Source organism: Musa acuminata, chromosome BXJ2-4 (assembly GCF_036884655.1).
Source record: "Musa acuminata AAA Group cultivar baxijiao chromosome BXJ2-4, Cavendish_Baxijiao_AAA, whole genome shotgun sequence".
Taxonomy (NCBI): Eukaryota; Viridiplantae; Streptophyta; class Magnoliopsida; order Zingiberales; family Musaceae; genus Musa; species Musa acuminata.
Window position 1 is genome coordinate 4,619,070 of NC_088341.1, and position 16,486 is coordinate 4,635,555.

At 37.9% G+C, this 16,486-nt stretch overlaps 2 protein-coding genes and 1 pseudogene across 2 annotated transcripts; all 3 read right to left on the reverse strand.

Annotated features, from left to right (window-relative positions):
* Positions 1-477: 477 nt before the first annotated feature.
* LOC103980743 (ethylene-responsive transcription factor 3) lies at positions 478-1,581 on the reverse strand. The gene has a single exon (XM_009397228.3). The coding sequence runs from the start codon at positions 1,299-1,301 to the stop codon at positions 663-665; it is 639 nt and encodes a 212-aa protein (XP_009395503.2). The 5' UTR covers positions 1,302-1,581; the 3' UTR covers positions 478-662.
* A 608-nt stretch (positions 1,582-2,189) lies between these two features.
* LOC135609609 (spermidine synthase 1-like) lies at positions 2,190-7,964 on the reverse strand. The gene is made up of 9 exons (XM_065103036.1): positions 7,717-7,964; positions 7,131-7,207; positions 6,913-7,035; positions 5,283-5,387; positions 3,698-3,770; positions 3,226-3,297; positions 2,950-3,145; positions 2,726-2,855; positions 2,190-2,642 (listed from the first exon to the last, which is right to left on the reverse strand). The coding sequence occupies exons 1-9, from the start codon at positions 7,871-7,873 to the stop codon at positions 2,577-2,579; spliced, it is 999 nt and encodes a 332-aa protein (XP_064959108.1). The 5' UTR covers positions 7,874-7,964; the 3' UTR covers positions 2,190-2,576.
* A 4,395-nt stretch (positions 7,965-12,359) lies between these two features.
* Positions 12,360-13,869, reverse strand: LOC135609323 (protein trichome birefringence-like 19; annotated as a pseudogene).
* Positions 13,870-16,486: the final 2,617 nt, after the last annotated feature.

The following is a 16,486-nucleotide window of genomic DNA, read 5'->3' on the forward strand; positions in this document are numbered from 1 at the left end:
GCCACAGTTCCGAAGTGATTGAGTCGATTAAATGGATCTTGTTCCATCATTGAGTGCTACAACATTTACACATCAAATTAAGGGATGAAAGAAATCCTACTTTATTGTTTCTGCTAATTTTCCTAAGATACATTCCTTAAGTAATCAGTAAACACACAAGCAACAATCCATAGCATGTTCCCCTTTACCACCAATGACTACCAAATATAACTCCAGAGTAAAATACCAGTTTCAGAATATCAAATTAGCATCCCTTGTTCTCTTCCAACTGATGGATTAATTCCTTTATCTTCCCATCTATCATAATTATTTTATATCAAGTGCAGCAGAAAGGCTATGGCGATTGTAGAAAGAGTTCTAATGCAGAAAGGCTCGTTTTTCTAGCTTCTCATTCATCAAATTAGATATCTTTTTGGACAAACAAGAGGAAGAGAGGCAGATCCATAACAAGCTATAATTTTGGTGTCATATGATCAGTGACTCAAACTCTTGAAATCATATTAATAACAGATCACAAATCCAACCAACATAATATAGAACGGAACGACCAAAAGGTAGCAAGTAAATATGAGAACACATCGAGAGATTGTTGTAAGGAGAAGGAAAAAACCAACTTTTTCTGAGGACCGTCTTCTCTACTCTTTGCGCGTGAGAGCAAGGCATCAGAGGTTGAGGGCGACGGCGTGGAAGTCATCGTCGGCTGGTGGGAGGAGATTGAGATCGAAGGGCAGCGGTTGCGGGCATGCCGATGCGATGTCGCCGTTGTCGTCATCCACGACCGAGGACGAGGACCCGCAGTCGCTGTGGCAGTCCTCCTCGCCGACAAGGACTCGTTGGGGCGGCGGGTTGGACTGCCTCCTGCGATGCGACGCCCGGACGTGGGTCGGCGCGGCCGCCGCGGTTATCCGGGGCCCGCTGAAGGATTCCACGGTGCTACTGAGGCTGCTGCACGTCGGCCGCTGCGGTGGAGGGGGAGACGGCGGCGGGTGACGCCCTCCAAAGGCGAATCGCGCGGCGGAGGGGGAGCGGAAGGGAGGGACGGGAGGTGGAGGAGAGGAGGGGGAGCAGGGAAAGTTGGTCTTAGCCTTAGGCCCCCGGAAGGCGATGGCGGCGGCGTCGTAGGCCCGGGCGGCGTCCTCGGCGGAGTCGAAGGTGCCGAGCCACACCCGGGCTTTCTTCCAGGGATCCCGGATCTCGGCCGCAAACCGCCCCCACGGCCGCTTCCGGACGCCGCGGTACCGAACCTCCACCGTCATCGCCGCGGCAGCTGCAGCCACAGCCGGAGCTCGGCCCTTCCGCATCTCTTCTTCAACACACACGGAAACCCAATGATCGGATCTTCAAGAGGCGAGGAGGCGAACAGATGATCGATCAAAGGCGTAGCTTTGAACTCTTGTATCTCAAACCCTGTTCCCCCTCATCCTCTGCCTCCGCCTTGCAATCAATCGGCCTCCAAACAGAAGGAAGACTTGGAATGCTCCGATTCCTTCTTACACCAGTCGATCAATCACACATCCCCTTCTCCTCCGGCCTCCACCTTCCCCCGTCCCCCTTCCCCCCGTCCCCTGCCCAAACCCTCTTCTTCTTCACCCTTGATAGCTTTCATCTAAAAAAGTTCGATATTTTTCGGCGGACGCTCAAATGACTATTTTACCCTTTTCTTTATATTATGATTATAATTATTGTTGTTAATTAATTATTTAGTATTTCTACCAGTTGTGATTCTATTTACATCTGTAACTTTTCTGTGTTGCATTAAGCTATGGATGTATGGTATGTAATAAATATACATTTTGATTTTGATATAGAATATGTACATGCACTTATGGTCAAGGATGAAACCTCCTCCAAGTGGAAATCCTAGAAAAAAAAAATAACATTTGAATATTATTAGAAATAAAAATAAAAATAATCTTAGAAAAATTAAGCTGAACACAATCTACAATGTTTGAATTATATTAGAAACAAATTAATTAATAAACTTTTGAGACATTCTGTTATGTCTATAAAATGGAAGAAAAAATAGGTATTCTATTGGCATAGGAATATTTTTATTTTTTGGAAAACATATAAACATGATAAAGGAGTGGAATGATTGCAAGTACTCATTCATTTACATAAGGATCAATTGTTTTGAACACCACATCCTTTCTTTTTGCTTATCCATCTGTTACCAATATCAATGCTCCTAAGCAAAGAAGGATACTCTTCTGTTCTCTGGCACTAAATAAAGGAAATGACATAATTACCAAATTGTGAAGGAATTCAACCCCAAGTCACATTCTAATAAACTGCCATTTATATAATTAGGTGGTGAAAAAGAAAGCTGCAACTTCATCCAAAGATGAATGAAACACCATTTGACTTTGGTGAGCTCATAATGACATGTTAACTAGATGATTATATATCGACTAACTGGGGATAAACAAAATTCTGGGTGCTATATTCCTCTTAATTATGCATGACCAAATGAATAGACGGCATTGATGAGCTACGCAGCCGTGGTATCATTTGCCAGCCTGCATCATTTCATCGAGGATTGTTCTCGTCTCGACTCGGAAGGACAGAGATAAACCTCAACTGGTTTTAGAATCAATGACCCTCTTTGCAAAAGATGGCAGACAGAATGCAGCAGAATGAATCTGTGGAAACAATATAGTTAGTTATTAGGACGATAGATGAGGTAAAGTCAAGGCACTTATTGTAGAGTTCCTCTAATGAGTACCTGTGAATTGTAGAACTTTAAGGGTCCTTTAGATTTGTTGGAAGCTTCATCCTCATCAATCTGATAGACAGGATGCTGGAAGTCAACAGCTGGTCCCTCCGTGGAGCAAAGCATGAAACCTATAGCTCCACTGCATTCATATATCAATAACAAGACACCCTAATTCCATTATATTACATCAAGAAGAAAGTGCCCAAAGAAATATGAAATCGACATGCACATGCCTTGGGTATGTAGGTACTGTTGTCCAAGCATAATTCACAGAGCCTTTAAAGATCTGACAACAGGCAGAGACAATGCCTTCTATAATGTGCATATGGAGCCATATGCTCTCTGCCTGGGTGCACACAACCCCTCCTGGACGGAGAGCTTTTGCCACTGATTGAAAGAAAGGTTTCTCAAAAAGTTCTTGAGCTGGACCTGTATAAGCCAAGTGATGAAATTAGAAAGGTTTTGGTAGAAAGAGAAAAAGAGGGCAAAACTGATGCAATTCTCTATACCTATCGGATCAGAAGAATCCACGATGACTGCATCGTAAGTACCTTCAGGCGCATCTTTGAGGAATGCAACTCCTGCAAGTCATGAAATTATGAGTTGCAATTGGAGAGGACCCAAAAAAAAGGAACTACAATTGACAGCTGAATTATTACTGAAGTTCAATTGTCAGTCAAGCATGCTTTTAAAACCATGTCAATATTACCTACTAAAGACAATGTTGGTGCTTACCAAGCTTCTAGTCATATCTGTTTCATATGAGCAGGCAAATATTTGATGGTACTAACATATGGTCTGAACCACTTGACATTTTATTTAAGTTGTTATTGAATCTTAAGGTAACAATTACAGTATTAATCTAGGCCACAAATTAAGATGTGATATTGAATTAACTATCTAGACAAGGAGAGTAAGACCACCATTTTCCATTTAAATAATACAGGAAAAATAATATAATCATTGGAAGGAGTTTCTTACCATCACCAATATGTAGAGTAACACGAGGATCCTCATACCCGACAGCCAGATGAGGGAAAAATTGCTTAGAAACCTGTTTGAGGGGGAAAAAAATAGAAAATAAACCAGTTGCTTATTCAGAGTCAACAAAGCAAAAGGAAATAAGATTCAAGGAGGTAACTATCTTCTACATGAGTTTTTTTACTACACCTGGACTATTGTAGGGCCTCACTACAACCAAAAAGAGTTAACATCAGATGAGACCTACCCTTTCAATACGTGCAATCATGCAGTTCACAGCGCATATGAAACAACGATATCTGATCGATAGTTGTAAGCACAACAATGGTACTTAAATCAACTTCTAAAAGCAAATGCATATGTAGAGGAAGGTAATTTTATCAATCTGTGTCACATCTAATAGTTCCGGATGAAATATGAGATATGATGCGAATAGTATTTATGTTGTGCTGAACGACCTACATTAGGCAAAGAATTTTACTGATCGGCAAAGCTGGCAATCAAATATTTACCAGCCAATGGATGGTCATGATTCAAATAACTAAACATGAAATCATAAATTGGTTTACCATAAATCACAACAACGGAATGCAGAGTGCTGAATCAAAAGAAGATGCACTTCATGAATCATGTTCAAATGTAAATGACAGTAGACTAGAGCCACTATATCCAAAGGGGATATATACTCAATGCATAATTGATTTCTTTAGTCCATATTTTACAGACCAGATCCAAATCAATAATCTGCAGGCCTAAAGGGGTAGTTCCTAGAAATGCAAGAAGGCAAATGCAACATAAGATTGTATTTCCCCCTTCTCAAAGAGTGAAATGTAATAAAGGTGATGAATTGATTACAGTAAATATTTTCTTACATCATGTTTCCTTTCACTGGATAGACTCTCTCATTCCCCACATTTGCCTAAACTTCTTTTGAAGCTAGATCTTCTTCTAAATTATTCACATATAAGAAAGTCAAGTTCACACTTTAAAAGGGTTAACATAGTATCTAGCGACTGCACCTGGAGCTACTACACAGGTTGTCATGATGGGCTTCTGTTACAAACTACAGTTCAATGTTCTAACAAACTCTAAACCAATCAGAAAGTCAATCAGAGTGGGGAGGGAAGTATCACTTGCATGAATAAACAAGCATGTGATGGCATAGGAATCTGATAGAATAAGGATTTAAAACCAAGAACATCAACTATCACCCAGCAGTTCTTTGACAAATAAGCAAATGCAGAGATACCAAATAAGCACATCATATTTATTTATGAAATCAACCTTTAGACAAAGGTGGCACAATGGCTCTCTAATCGGTGGAGGATGTTATGATGACCCATATAGACAATTCAAACTAACTGAAACCAAAATGAATAACCAGCTGGCAATATGTAAAATCTGTGTGCGAATTTCCACAAATCAGAACATGAATATATGCCACCAAGGCTTTTCACATTTTGCACAGGTGGAGTTGAAGGCCAACACCAAGCAAATCAGAAATATTCCTCGGTGCATACTACAAATGAGAAAGCATTGAAATCACGAAAGCAAAGTATTCAAATTCAAAAAGATTCATACTCACATCCACGACCATTTTGTCAATTTCACATATGTCTATTTGCTCCACAGATGAGTAACGTGACACTTCTCGCAGAACTCCACCATCTCCGCCTCCAATGACAAGAACCTGCAAAGATTAAGATTGACAAACCATTCAATTATGCAAAAAATTGCAAAGTCAAGTGTGTGACCAATGAACTAATAGCAGTAGCAACAACAAAAATACAATCACCAATTTGATATATTTGAACAAGCTGAAAACTATAATGTTCTTAGTAAATACTAGCTGATGACTAAAAGATAAGAGAATCCTCTTCTAATTATATATCTTGAACATGCACTAAAACAACCCATTTGTTGTATCACAGAAATGAAACAATCACTGGTTAAAGTGACAAGACCCGTTGTTGATTAAAAGAAGTAACAGTTGTTGCACCTTAACAGTGAAAGAAGAAATGGAGAACTTTTTTCTTTTTTTTCCTTTTCGGGTAACAGTTGACATAGAGATAGCAAGAAAGATGAGAAGTCAAGAGAGATAATGTCTCTTGAATTGGGACAAAAATAAAGTTTAATAAAAAAAGAATAAACCGCTCCTGCTCCCACATCGGATAGACCTGACAAATAGAGAGATTGTGTCCGCGATGCAAATCTTGGTCACCAAAGTTATTTAGCATGATTACCATTGTACCAAGGCTCACCCTCACAAAATTGAATACTAAGATATACCTATGAATAAGATAAAGTGATAGATCAGTTTTGAAAAAGAGAATGATTGGTATCATTTGGAAAAACAAGCTTGAACATTGAACCATACTAACCTAATGGCCTAGATCAAATTAATGAATCGTAGCATCAACTTTTAAATCACCTCAGCAAGTTGATAACAGATGAAATTTTATGGCTGCGCATGTGTGCATGGGAAGGTGTCACAGTGTTAAACAAAAAAATTGAATAGCTTCAGCACTCACATCAGAATATGACAAGCACCAAATCATGGCCAGTATATAACCTTAATTTTGAAATTATTAAGCTCTCTATTAGATTTTCATATTTAGATTTCTTTATGAAAAAGATAATGAATCCTATTTCCAGATAAAAGGAAGAAAAATTTGTTAATCATTGATGATATGAAAATTGGCTTAAGCCATCAGTGTCTAGACTCGACTGAAAACATCAGTCACTTTGCTCCTGATGAGAACTTTGACATATACCATAGCTGCTATCCAAGCTTTTACATGCTCATGGAATTAGCAATTCCTAGTTATATAAATCAATTATTTAATAGTAAACATAATGAATACAGTCACATATATCATTGTGAAGAAAAAAAAAAAGTAACAAATCACATAACCATTGTGAATGATGGGGTCTTCATATTACAATAGAACCGGAACATCTTTTCCCTTCTCTATTTTTCACACTTATTGTAACATACGAGAAAACTAAAACTAGTTAGCACATTATTTGTTCAAAAAAGTCATTAGTTGTGTTGATATGTATACATGTACATGTATATGGATACACACACACACACACACACACACACATATATATATATGCTTCATTGCCCATGTAGAATACGCAAGTATGTCACTGTTCCTGCATGCACAACATGCTTATAATGTTAAAAGAGTTGAATATGGTAAAGCTACCTTTTTAGGATTTGAGATTGAACAGAGTGGAAGATGCGTAATCATTTCCTGGTAAGCACACTCGTCTCTCTCTGCTACTTGAATGACTCCATCCAAAACGAGAACTTTGCCATATGTGGATGACTGACACCCAGAATGACAGTCATATGATCAGGCAAAGCAAAAAAAAGCTATATTGAAGAAGAAGAAAGTTGCTAGTTTTCACTGTCCACAAGTACCTGGAAGACCAGAACATTTTGGTAGTCCGACTTCCCCTGAAACAATATCTTTTCCACCTTTAAGGAGTGAGCTTCTCCTGTAAATAATTTCAAAAATTCTTACATATTACAAAATGGAAACAATAAATAACATGATAACAATTACAAATTAACTATCAACTCATATTAAATGTTCGAAGCTAGAGATCCTCTTCGCAAAAAATAAAGGCGGAAATAATTGATTAACACATATGTTAATCCGCTCTAACTAGCTCAATGGAACGAAGTCTGTAGAAAAAAAATCAGAAAACCAAACATAGCTCATTATAAATCTTAAAGAAAAGAGAGCCTGACAATGAAAAGACTATTAGGACATACAATGACATACCAGATGATACCCATTAACAGAGAAAGCTAGGAAAAAGAGAATCTTGTGCGATGCAACGCTCACACGATATGATACATATCTAAATTCCGGTGAAACCTCGAACTAGAGAGGCCAAATATAAAAACTGGATCTTGATATCTTAGCCACAGAAGGAAATGCGGGTAGAAACCGAAAGAAGCGTAGATCGCCTGCAGATGCAACGAGAGAGTAATATTACACCTGGCCACATTGGGCTGAGCTCAGAGAACCACCCGGGGATGACCGCGGAGATGCCGTTCATCTTCTTCTCGTGGGGCACTGCCGGCTCAGCGTTGCCGTTGCCCTCCTCGCTTGCCTTCGGCCTCTCTGTTGCCGCCGCACAGCCGCCGACTTCCATCCCGACTCCCCTCTTTTATGTTCTCCGCCGCTTTGGGTTTTGTGTCGCTACCATAACTTATATTGGAGTGAGTGCGTGTGATTGCATATGATAGAGCTCTCCATTAGGGTTTTCGGGTGGGAATCTTTTCCATTCTTCTTCTTCTTCTTCTATTATTATTATTATTAGTATTATTATTATTATTATTATTATTATTATTATTATTATTATAGTTCATTTTAGGCCGTAAAACAATAACACTGATAAAACCCAATTGATTTGATGAGGCTTATTTTTAGAAAATATTATATATATATATATATATATATATATATATATATATATATATATATATATAAACCTTTTGCATATTTATGTTTGTATAGTCGGAAAGTGATTTCTTTTCTGGAAAAGTCTTGAGTTCAAGTCTCAATGACACTAAAAATATTTTTTATGTGTCTTTTAGCCAAAATATTAAATATTTTAGAAATAAATTTATTGTAAATAAACAACACTTGTCAATGTACATTTTCAATTTTTTAGCCACAAAGAAATAAATAATTGAATACGTGTCTTTTCACATTAATCCTTACAATTTTTTAAAAAAAAGTAGATTGATTCTTACAAATATTAATATAATGTGTCCCTTAGAAAACTAAAGCTAATCACTTCTAGCCATGACTAATTTAAATATATCACTGAAGTTGATCTGACACCGTTGACCTAGTCGTCCCGAATCTTGATGCGACATACGGGCGGGCGACGATGTGGTCAGGATCATGAAACGGACGGCTCAGGCTGACCGTTGGACTCACGGCTTCTCCTGTCCCATCCACGTTGCGAAACACGGGAAGACTTCACACACGTGTCCTTTGGGACACCGTGTCTCTGGATGATCGGTCAAGTCGAATGTTCTGTGCCGTGGATAAGACAGCTTATATGAGTACGTCAAAAGAATCGTGTCGGGATTTAGAACAGCAACTCCCTGCGATTGGGCACAGAGTGTCAAACTCAAAATTTCTGACCAACTCACCCGCTTTGTTTCTACTGATAGGAAGCATGGGGCCAATCATGGGTCCCGCAGGAACTAGTTTCGTTTCGCCAAAGAACACACCGGTAATAAAGTGGGTAGAAAGAACAGCCCTAGTTGCTCATGATGAGCACATCCATCCTCCCCTCTTCATGGAAGCACATGGCGCCTGTCTCCTGCATTCCTCCCCTTCCGCATCTCTAATTCCAATCCGGTCTCCATTTCGGATCCAAAGCGGACAACATGATTGCCACAGTAAGTGATCCCCATCTCGAATCTCATATCTCCTCTCCCTTTTCGTCCTCCTCGCAGCAATCGAGTGATCTCTGGACGCAGCGGTTTATCGATCTCTTCCTGGCCTTGTCGGTCTCTTTTCGTGGTGGATTCGATGGTTTCTTTTCTTGCTGAGGTTACAAAGCCGGAATCGGTCGATAAACCTCTGCATCCGGACTTCCGACGACAACCATTCCTCCGTTCCCCCCTTCTTCCTCCTCTTGTTTTCGTCATCTTATATGATGATTGGGCAATGAAGAGGTGGTAGCTGTTAGGGCTAATCGATACGGTCCATTCGATGCCGATTTCGATCCTTTTTTTACTCAGATTATTGTCGGCATTCTGCAGATTTTCAACCAATGAATAATAGTGTCATCAGCATTTAGATCGATTCAAAATGGGTGACGTCTTGAGTTCTGATGATGGAGAGAGAAAACAGTAAATATGTTTGATTTAATGTCTCTCAGTTCTTCCTTATGCCTTCAATTTTGCATTGTTCTTTTGGATTCGTTTATCTTTTCATTATCTTCACCATTTGATCTATCCTCATTTTGGATTATTCACTGAATAGGACGTAAAAGTTGTGTATTAAATAGACAGCAGAGGACTACTAGAAATCTTTATTTACAGAAGCTACCATTATTGGTTAGTTCGTCAAGAATGAGTGGTCGGAATATACTCTAAGATGGCTTAAACTTGGCTTTGGGAGGACTAAATGGGGAAAATAAGCTCAACTGGTCAAATTAATGTGACAGGATGGCACAGTTTTTATGAAGATGATTGAGATATATTCCATATTTTGATGTTTAAACATTTAGCCACAGAAATATTTTTCATTTAATTTATTCCTTTTACCAAGATTCCTTGTTCTACATGCATGTGAACATCTCTATATTTGTTATGTTTGCAATGCTTGAAGGTGAATCTGTATAAAGAATTTAAACATAAATATTCTTCTGACATTTAGCCACAGGAATAATTTTCATTTAATTTATTCCTATTACCAAAATTCCTTGTTCTACACGGATGTGAAACTATCTATATTTGTTATGTTTGTAATGCGTGTAGGTGAATCTGTATAAAGAATTGAAACATCAATATTTTTCTAGAAAAGAGCTATATGCTACATGTATTTTTTTTTACTGTGAGAGCATGTGGTGTATTTTGTTGTGTGAATTATACTTGCTGAAATATGGTGGTGGTCATGAATACTGATCTTTGGATTATTTAATTGCATGCATGACATAGCTACCTGTTTATAACATGTGTTCTGTTGGATGTGTTTCAAATGATTGACAAGGTTTTATATTTCATTCTTATCTGCAAAAACATAAATTGCATACTTTGTGAATTAGAATACAATGCATATGGAAAACAAAGCAGTCAAGTAATCTGCATGCTGAATGTGTGCCTGACTCTGTTTTTTGGGTAGAAGGGTCTAAATTTTTAATGCATTACGATAGACAAGGCGAGTGAGAGAAGAGAAACTTGCCAGGAACCATTTTGAGAGATATAACTACATTTATGTACTTCCAACCTCATTTTCCTTGATGTATAAATAGCCACGATATCATGGGTAGCTTGTGTAAAAATGGTGGTATTTAGTTATCATCTTTCTTGTTTTCTTTCCTAATGACCTTACTACCTTCTCTACTTATTGGATAATTAATAAGACATAGTAGCTTCCCAGGGCATAGCTGACCATACATAAAAACCAACATACCTTTGTATTTGTATTCAAATCGATTGGTAGGATAATTAACTTCTCTAGTTGGTTGAAATTATGATAGCAGTTTATTTTCTCTTTTCTAGGTAAAATTTCATGCTATTGCTAGGTGTCATGAATTAAATGCAAGAATCTCTTCTTGCTTTTCTTTTCTCCTTCTGTATACTTCTGTGAATTTTGGTAATTGCCCTATAGAGCACAATCTTTTTGAGGCCTTCATGCCATTGTTATCTTTTGTAACATTTCGAAAGAAGTGAGAGTGTGACTAATTAAACAGATCGTGCAGTTCTTTCAGATTATTATTCCTGCTTTATTTTGTTAAATCTTGAGCACTTCCTAATTGAGGACTTTTACTATGTCATTCTCAAGTTCCTGATTTATGTTATTTTCTTGTTTGTCTTAGTAGCTATGATAAAATAGTTTACTTCCTTTATTAGGTCAGACTCTATTGTTAGTGTCATATAGTTTCATGTAAAGAATGGGTAGCCTAGTGGATGAGATCTCGATCAATTTTGCTAGTGTTAGATATGCATGTGAAATATATTATCAAAGTTGCTCATAGCTTAGAACACAAAAGTTACTTCATTAGTTTTACTGAATTTGTTCTACTTAGTCCTTGAGATGTGTGGCTTTTCATTTTTGCACTGCCTTCTTGCAAACCTTAATATCTACATTCTGCATGTTTTAATTGGTTAGTAAATAAAAGGTCTGCATGATCTTGCAACCTTATGTTGTTAAAGGCTGTAAGAAGATCTTTTTCCAAGGTACGAAAACATATGAAAAAAATGAAGAACCGAATAGCTTGACTACACAAACCCCATTTTCTCGGCCAAACTTTATCTTTGCAACCATTATAAGGTTCAGTTATACTCATTCAGCCCTTGATTTCACTCAGCTTCCTTCAAAATGATTTGAAGGGTAGACACACACTGTGTTCTACGTCATGCTAATCGGCTAGTAGTATTTAGGGGCCAATTTTTCTGAACCACTTCAATTCTAGTCCATGATGAAATTACTGTTTTATCAGCAAAGAACACACTGTGAGTGCAATCTGATGCTCTTGCAAGTTCGAACTCTGGTTATCGGAGGATCTTGTTCTCATCTAGCCTATTTACTGTCAGTAAAGTATTACAGCTTTCATTTCGAGTTTTAGGGCTCAATGGAGCCAAGTTATAGTTAATGTTGCAGAACTTTATACAGTGTCTCCTTTAACGGCATATACACCACCTGCATCATATTTTCTTCATTGTTCGTCCGAATTGGTGTATGCTGCAATAGTTTATATGCACCAAATTTGATGTTATTGCTGTCATACCATAAATTTGTTCAGCTATCAATATAGAACATCATTCATAGTTTATTACAGCTTGTAGCTTCGTCTTCAAACAATCAAAGCACCCACAGTGACGCATAATGTGGCTTTCTTCATGTAGAACAGGGTGGATCTACTTTCGAAAGAAAAGAAAGCATCGACCCATCTACTTGATGGTGGACTTCCGGCCGTTCCAAGAGCGCGCTCACCCACCCTCGTTCTTCACCATGTGGAGCAAGAAGTCGTTCCACGTGTCGATGGGCCCCGGCAGGCACCAGTGCACGCAGTCGTTGTACATCGGCACGTTCTCGTGCGGCAGGTGGCCGTACCGGCTGGGGTGCCCGTCCGGCCTCAGCAGCATCGCATCCGTGGTGTCCAGCAGCCGGAACCTGACGCCCTTCTCCCGTCCTTCCCTCTGTGCCTCCCGGAACTCCTCCACCTGCGTCATGTACATCTTGAGGTTGATGCCGTCCAGTCTCGTCTCGTCGCGGCGGAACGGCTGCCGCCGAACGCAGTCCCCCCCGTTGTCCCACGTGCCGTTCTCGAAGTGCCACGGCGAGAACGTCCGCAGGAACACCGTCCCCCTGAATCCTTCGAGGCTGTTGAAGACCCGGAACGCTGCCCGGAACACCCGCCGGTAGCTGTAGTGCATGGTCAGGTCGGTGACGTTCGGGGCCAGGCAGTTGTGGCAACCGACGAGCTGGCCGCCCTCGTAGAACATGGTCGGCCGTAAAAGCCAGTGCCCGGCCGACATGATCACGTAGTCGAACTCCGTCATCTTGGTGGTCCAGTTGGTGTCGGGCTCGTCCAGGTACAGGTTGAACATGCCACTGTACGTGGAGGCATTGGGGTCGACTTTGTGGGCCCTTACCAGGAACGGTGACCAGAAGCTGGCGACGGTGAAGTTGTGGGTGGGGAAGTAATACCGTCGGAAATTGTCGTCTTGGGTGACGGAGGCATCCACCACGTACGTCACCTGCAGATGCATTTAAGGAGAAGCCTTATGCTGCAATGGTTGAGAGCTTCTGAAGTAGCAGTACAGTTGATGTTCTTATCATTCTCTATTGGTTGCAGGTCACTCGTTACTGAAAGTGCTGCTTTGCTACACGTTAGTGAGACACCAGAGAGAATAAGACGAAGACTGGAAAGGGACAACTCACTCTGAGGAGGAGACAGATGAGGGACTGCATTTGGTTCCTCCCCAAGGAGTCGCTGACGAACGCCAGGGACTTCCCCCTAACGAGCTCCAGGAACTGCGCCGGGTTGAAGACCGGCAGCTCGCAGTGGGTCGGTTTCCACCTCCACTTCATGAAGCCCGTGTCGGGCCTCCCAAACTTCATGCAATTCTGGTGCTCTTGGATGGCCCTGCAGCTCTCGTTGGTGTAGTACGGCGCGTTAGGGTTCGGAACCCACTCCCCTCGGAAGATGTCACACGAATGCTGTGCCACTCCCAGACCGGCAATGGAATCACGAGCCATATCACTCGAAGAAGAAGAAGATGATGATGAAGAAGAGGACTGGCTTCTCCATGCAAGTGATGTGGCTAACAAAGGGAAGAGATATAGAGGAATGATGGTGAGGAGGAGGGTTGCAGTCAGAAGAAGAACGATCCTAGGGGTGTTCTGAAGGCTCGTTTTGCTTCCATTCTGAAGCTCCCGACCTGAGTTGCCCTTCATGGGGGGAGATAGAAGCAGCAAAGTTTGGTGCAGGTTGCTTTGTCCTCCGATACTTGTGTGAAGAAAGGGAGGGAATGCAGGTATAATTCGTTCTCAAATAATAATAACGAGGTACTACTTGCTCAAGATTAAATTAAATAAAAAAAAATTATATAAATTTTTTAAAGGAAAAATACTTACAATCTTGATTGATTCTTAGACTTCGATCCTATAAGCTTGAATACTTTGAGACTTAGATCTACATGTAGATATCATCTATTTATAGATGTGAAATATAAGAGTTTTTTTATCTCTATAATTCTATTTAATTTTATTTAAAAGGTAAATCTTCAATTTAAGACTTTTAAAAATATATTTTAACTTTTTAAGCTCTGAATTCTTTATCCATATAACTTTATCTAATCTTATTTAAAAGGTAAGATATTAATTTATAATCTTTCAAAATATACTTTAACTTCTTAACATTCCCCCTTACAGTATATTTTTGAGATTACTCTCAGCTTATTTTGGAAGATCTTCAAATGGTTTTTTGAAAAACGATTTGGTAAAAATACCTACTATATTATCTTTATTTTTTATCTTTGTCACCTTAATGACCATTTTTTCTACAATTTGGATTTATAGCCAATTTTAAGGTATTTTGATTTTTACCTCATAAAATAATTGGTTTGTTAATTATTTCCATAATTAGATGCCTTAACTATATAAATTCTCGAGTACCAAGTGAGGAAGCTTTGTATTTTGCTTCAGTTATAGAAAAAGAGATCGATTATTATTTTTTACTACACTATGAGATACAAGTAAAATAATATAAAAAGACATAAAAAGAAGTAAATCTATGATTATCCAAAGTATCTCCTAGATCAGTATTTATATAATCATGTAATTCGAGATGTATGCCCGTTTTATAAAATAATCTCAAATAAGGATAGAATTCATATATTTTAAAAAAAATTATTACAGAAATCGTATAAAATGACTTACAAGATCAAGTGAAAATGTAATATCTAATCTTATAATTGTTAAGTAGATAATACTACTAATAAGAGCATGAAAAGATCGAGAGTTAGAAAATATTTTCTCATCATTATAATTTAATTTTTTATTTACATCAAACAGAGTAGAAACCTTCTTATTTTTATTAATTCCAAACCTTTCAATAATTTTCTTTGCATAGCTTGTTTGAGAGATAAATATATATTTGTTTGTATATCACCTTCGGATCAAGAAAAATATTAATCTCTCCTAAGAATTTCAATTCAAATCTCTATTTCATCATTATGGTTGATGATCATATCATTCACTTATCATTCACTTATAGAAGAACAATAATATATAGGGTTTCTTATTTTTTAATAATTAAACTAGGATCTGAGTAAGAAAAAAAATAACCATAAAATTGTAAGTGTTGACTAATGAGCCTGCTTAACCCACAGAGAGCCTTCTTGAGCATATAAATATAATTTGATTTAGAAATAAAAGTATATCTTGATGGTTGTTTCATATAAATATCCTTATCAATTTTATCATATGGGAATGCATTCTTCGTATCAAGTTGCCAAACTTCCATTTAAGATTGGCTATCATAGCAATCACCTCACATATGTTATTTTGACCGTAGGACTATATGTTTCCTCATAATCTTCTTTATATTTTGAGAAAACCTCTTTACAATAAATCTTGCCTTATAATAATTTATACTTCCATCTAACTTATGTTTCACCTTATAGACTTATTTGCAAGTAATTAGATCTATATTTGTGAGCTTTGACACAAGATCCAAAGTTTTATTTTTATAAAGAGCATTCATTTCTTCATTCATATTATCCTCCCACACTTTAACACCTTTGGCTTCATCAAAACAAGTAAGCTTAAAATCATCAATTGGTTTATAGAAGAAATAATGATATGCGTATATTATCTCTATCTCTATAATGTGCTCATTTGGCAATTATTCTTTTTTATTTTTTTAATATTAAAATTTCTTTTTTATGAATATCATTAAGTCATCTATCGTTTTGCTCGACCATTAATGATGAAGAAATAACAATAATAAGCACATATAAAGGAAAAAATGAGCTAAAAGCTATAAGAACATTACATGATAAAGGAAACTCAACTTATATCACTATTATTAAAATTTTTAAAAGAAATTATTTACGAAGAATAATAACTAAATACTTCATTAAACACAACATCTCGAGATATCATATACATGTATGATTCAATGCATTTATAACATTTCTTTCTTTCATCACAGTCAATAAAAATATATATCTTGGTCTTAATATTAAATTTCCTTCTCTTTGAGTCTGGTATATGAACATAGCATAGAGAACCAAATACTCTTAAATGTTTAACATTTGGTTTCTCATATGAAAATTTCAGATTAATTAAACTAAGAGAAATTCAATTAACAACGTAAGTTACACATGTCATACCTTGTTCTTATAAGGCTTTGGGTAAATTCTTCGCATGAAACCAACACTTATAAGTCTCCATGAGATGTCAAATTTTTCATTCACCTATACCATTTTGTTGTAGCATATTTGCACATGTAAGTTTCCTTTTGATACCATACTCTTTTTATAAAGAGAATAATATATCAGAAGTGATT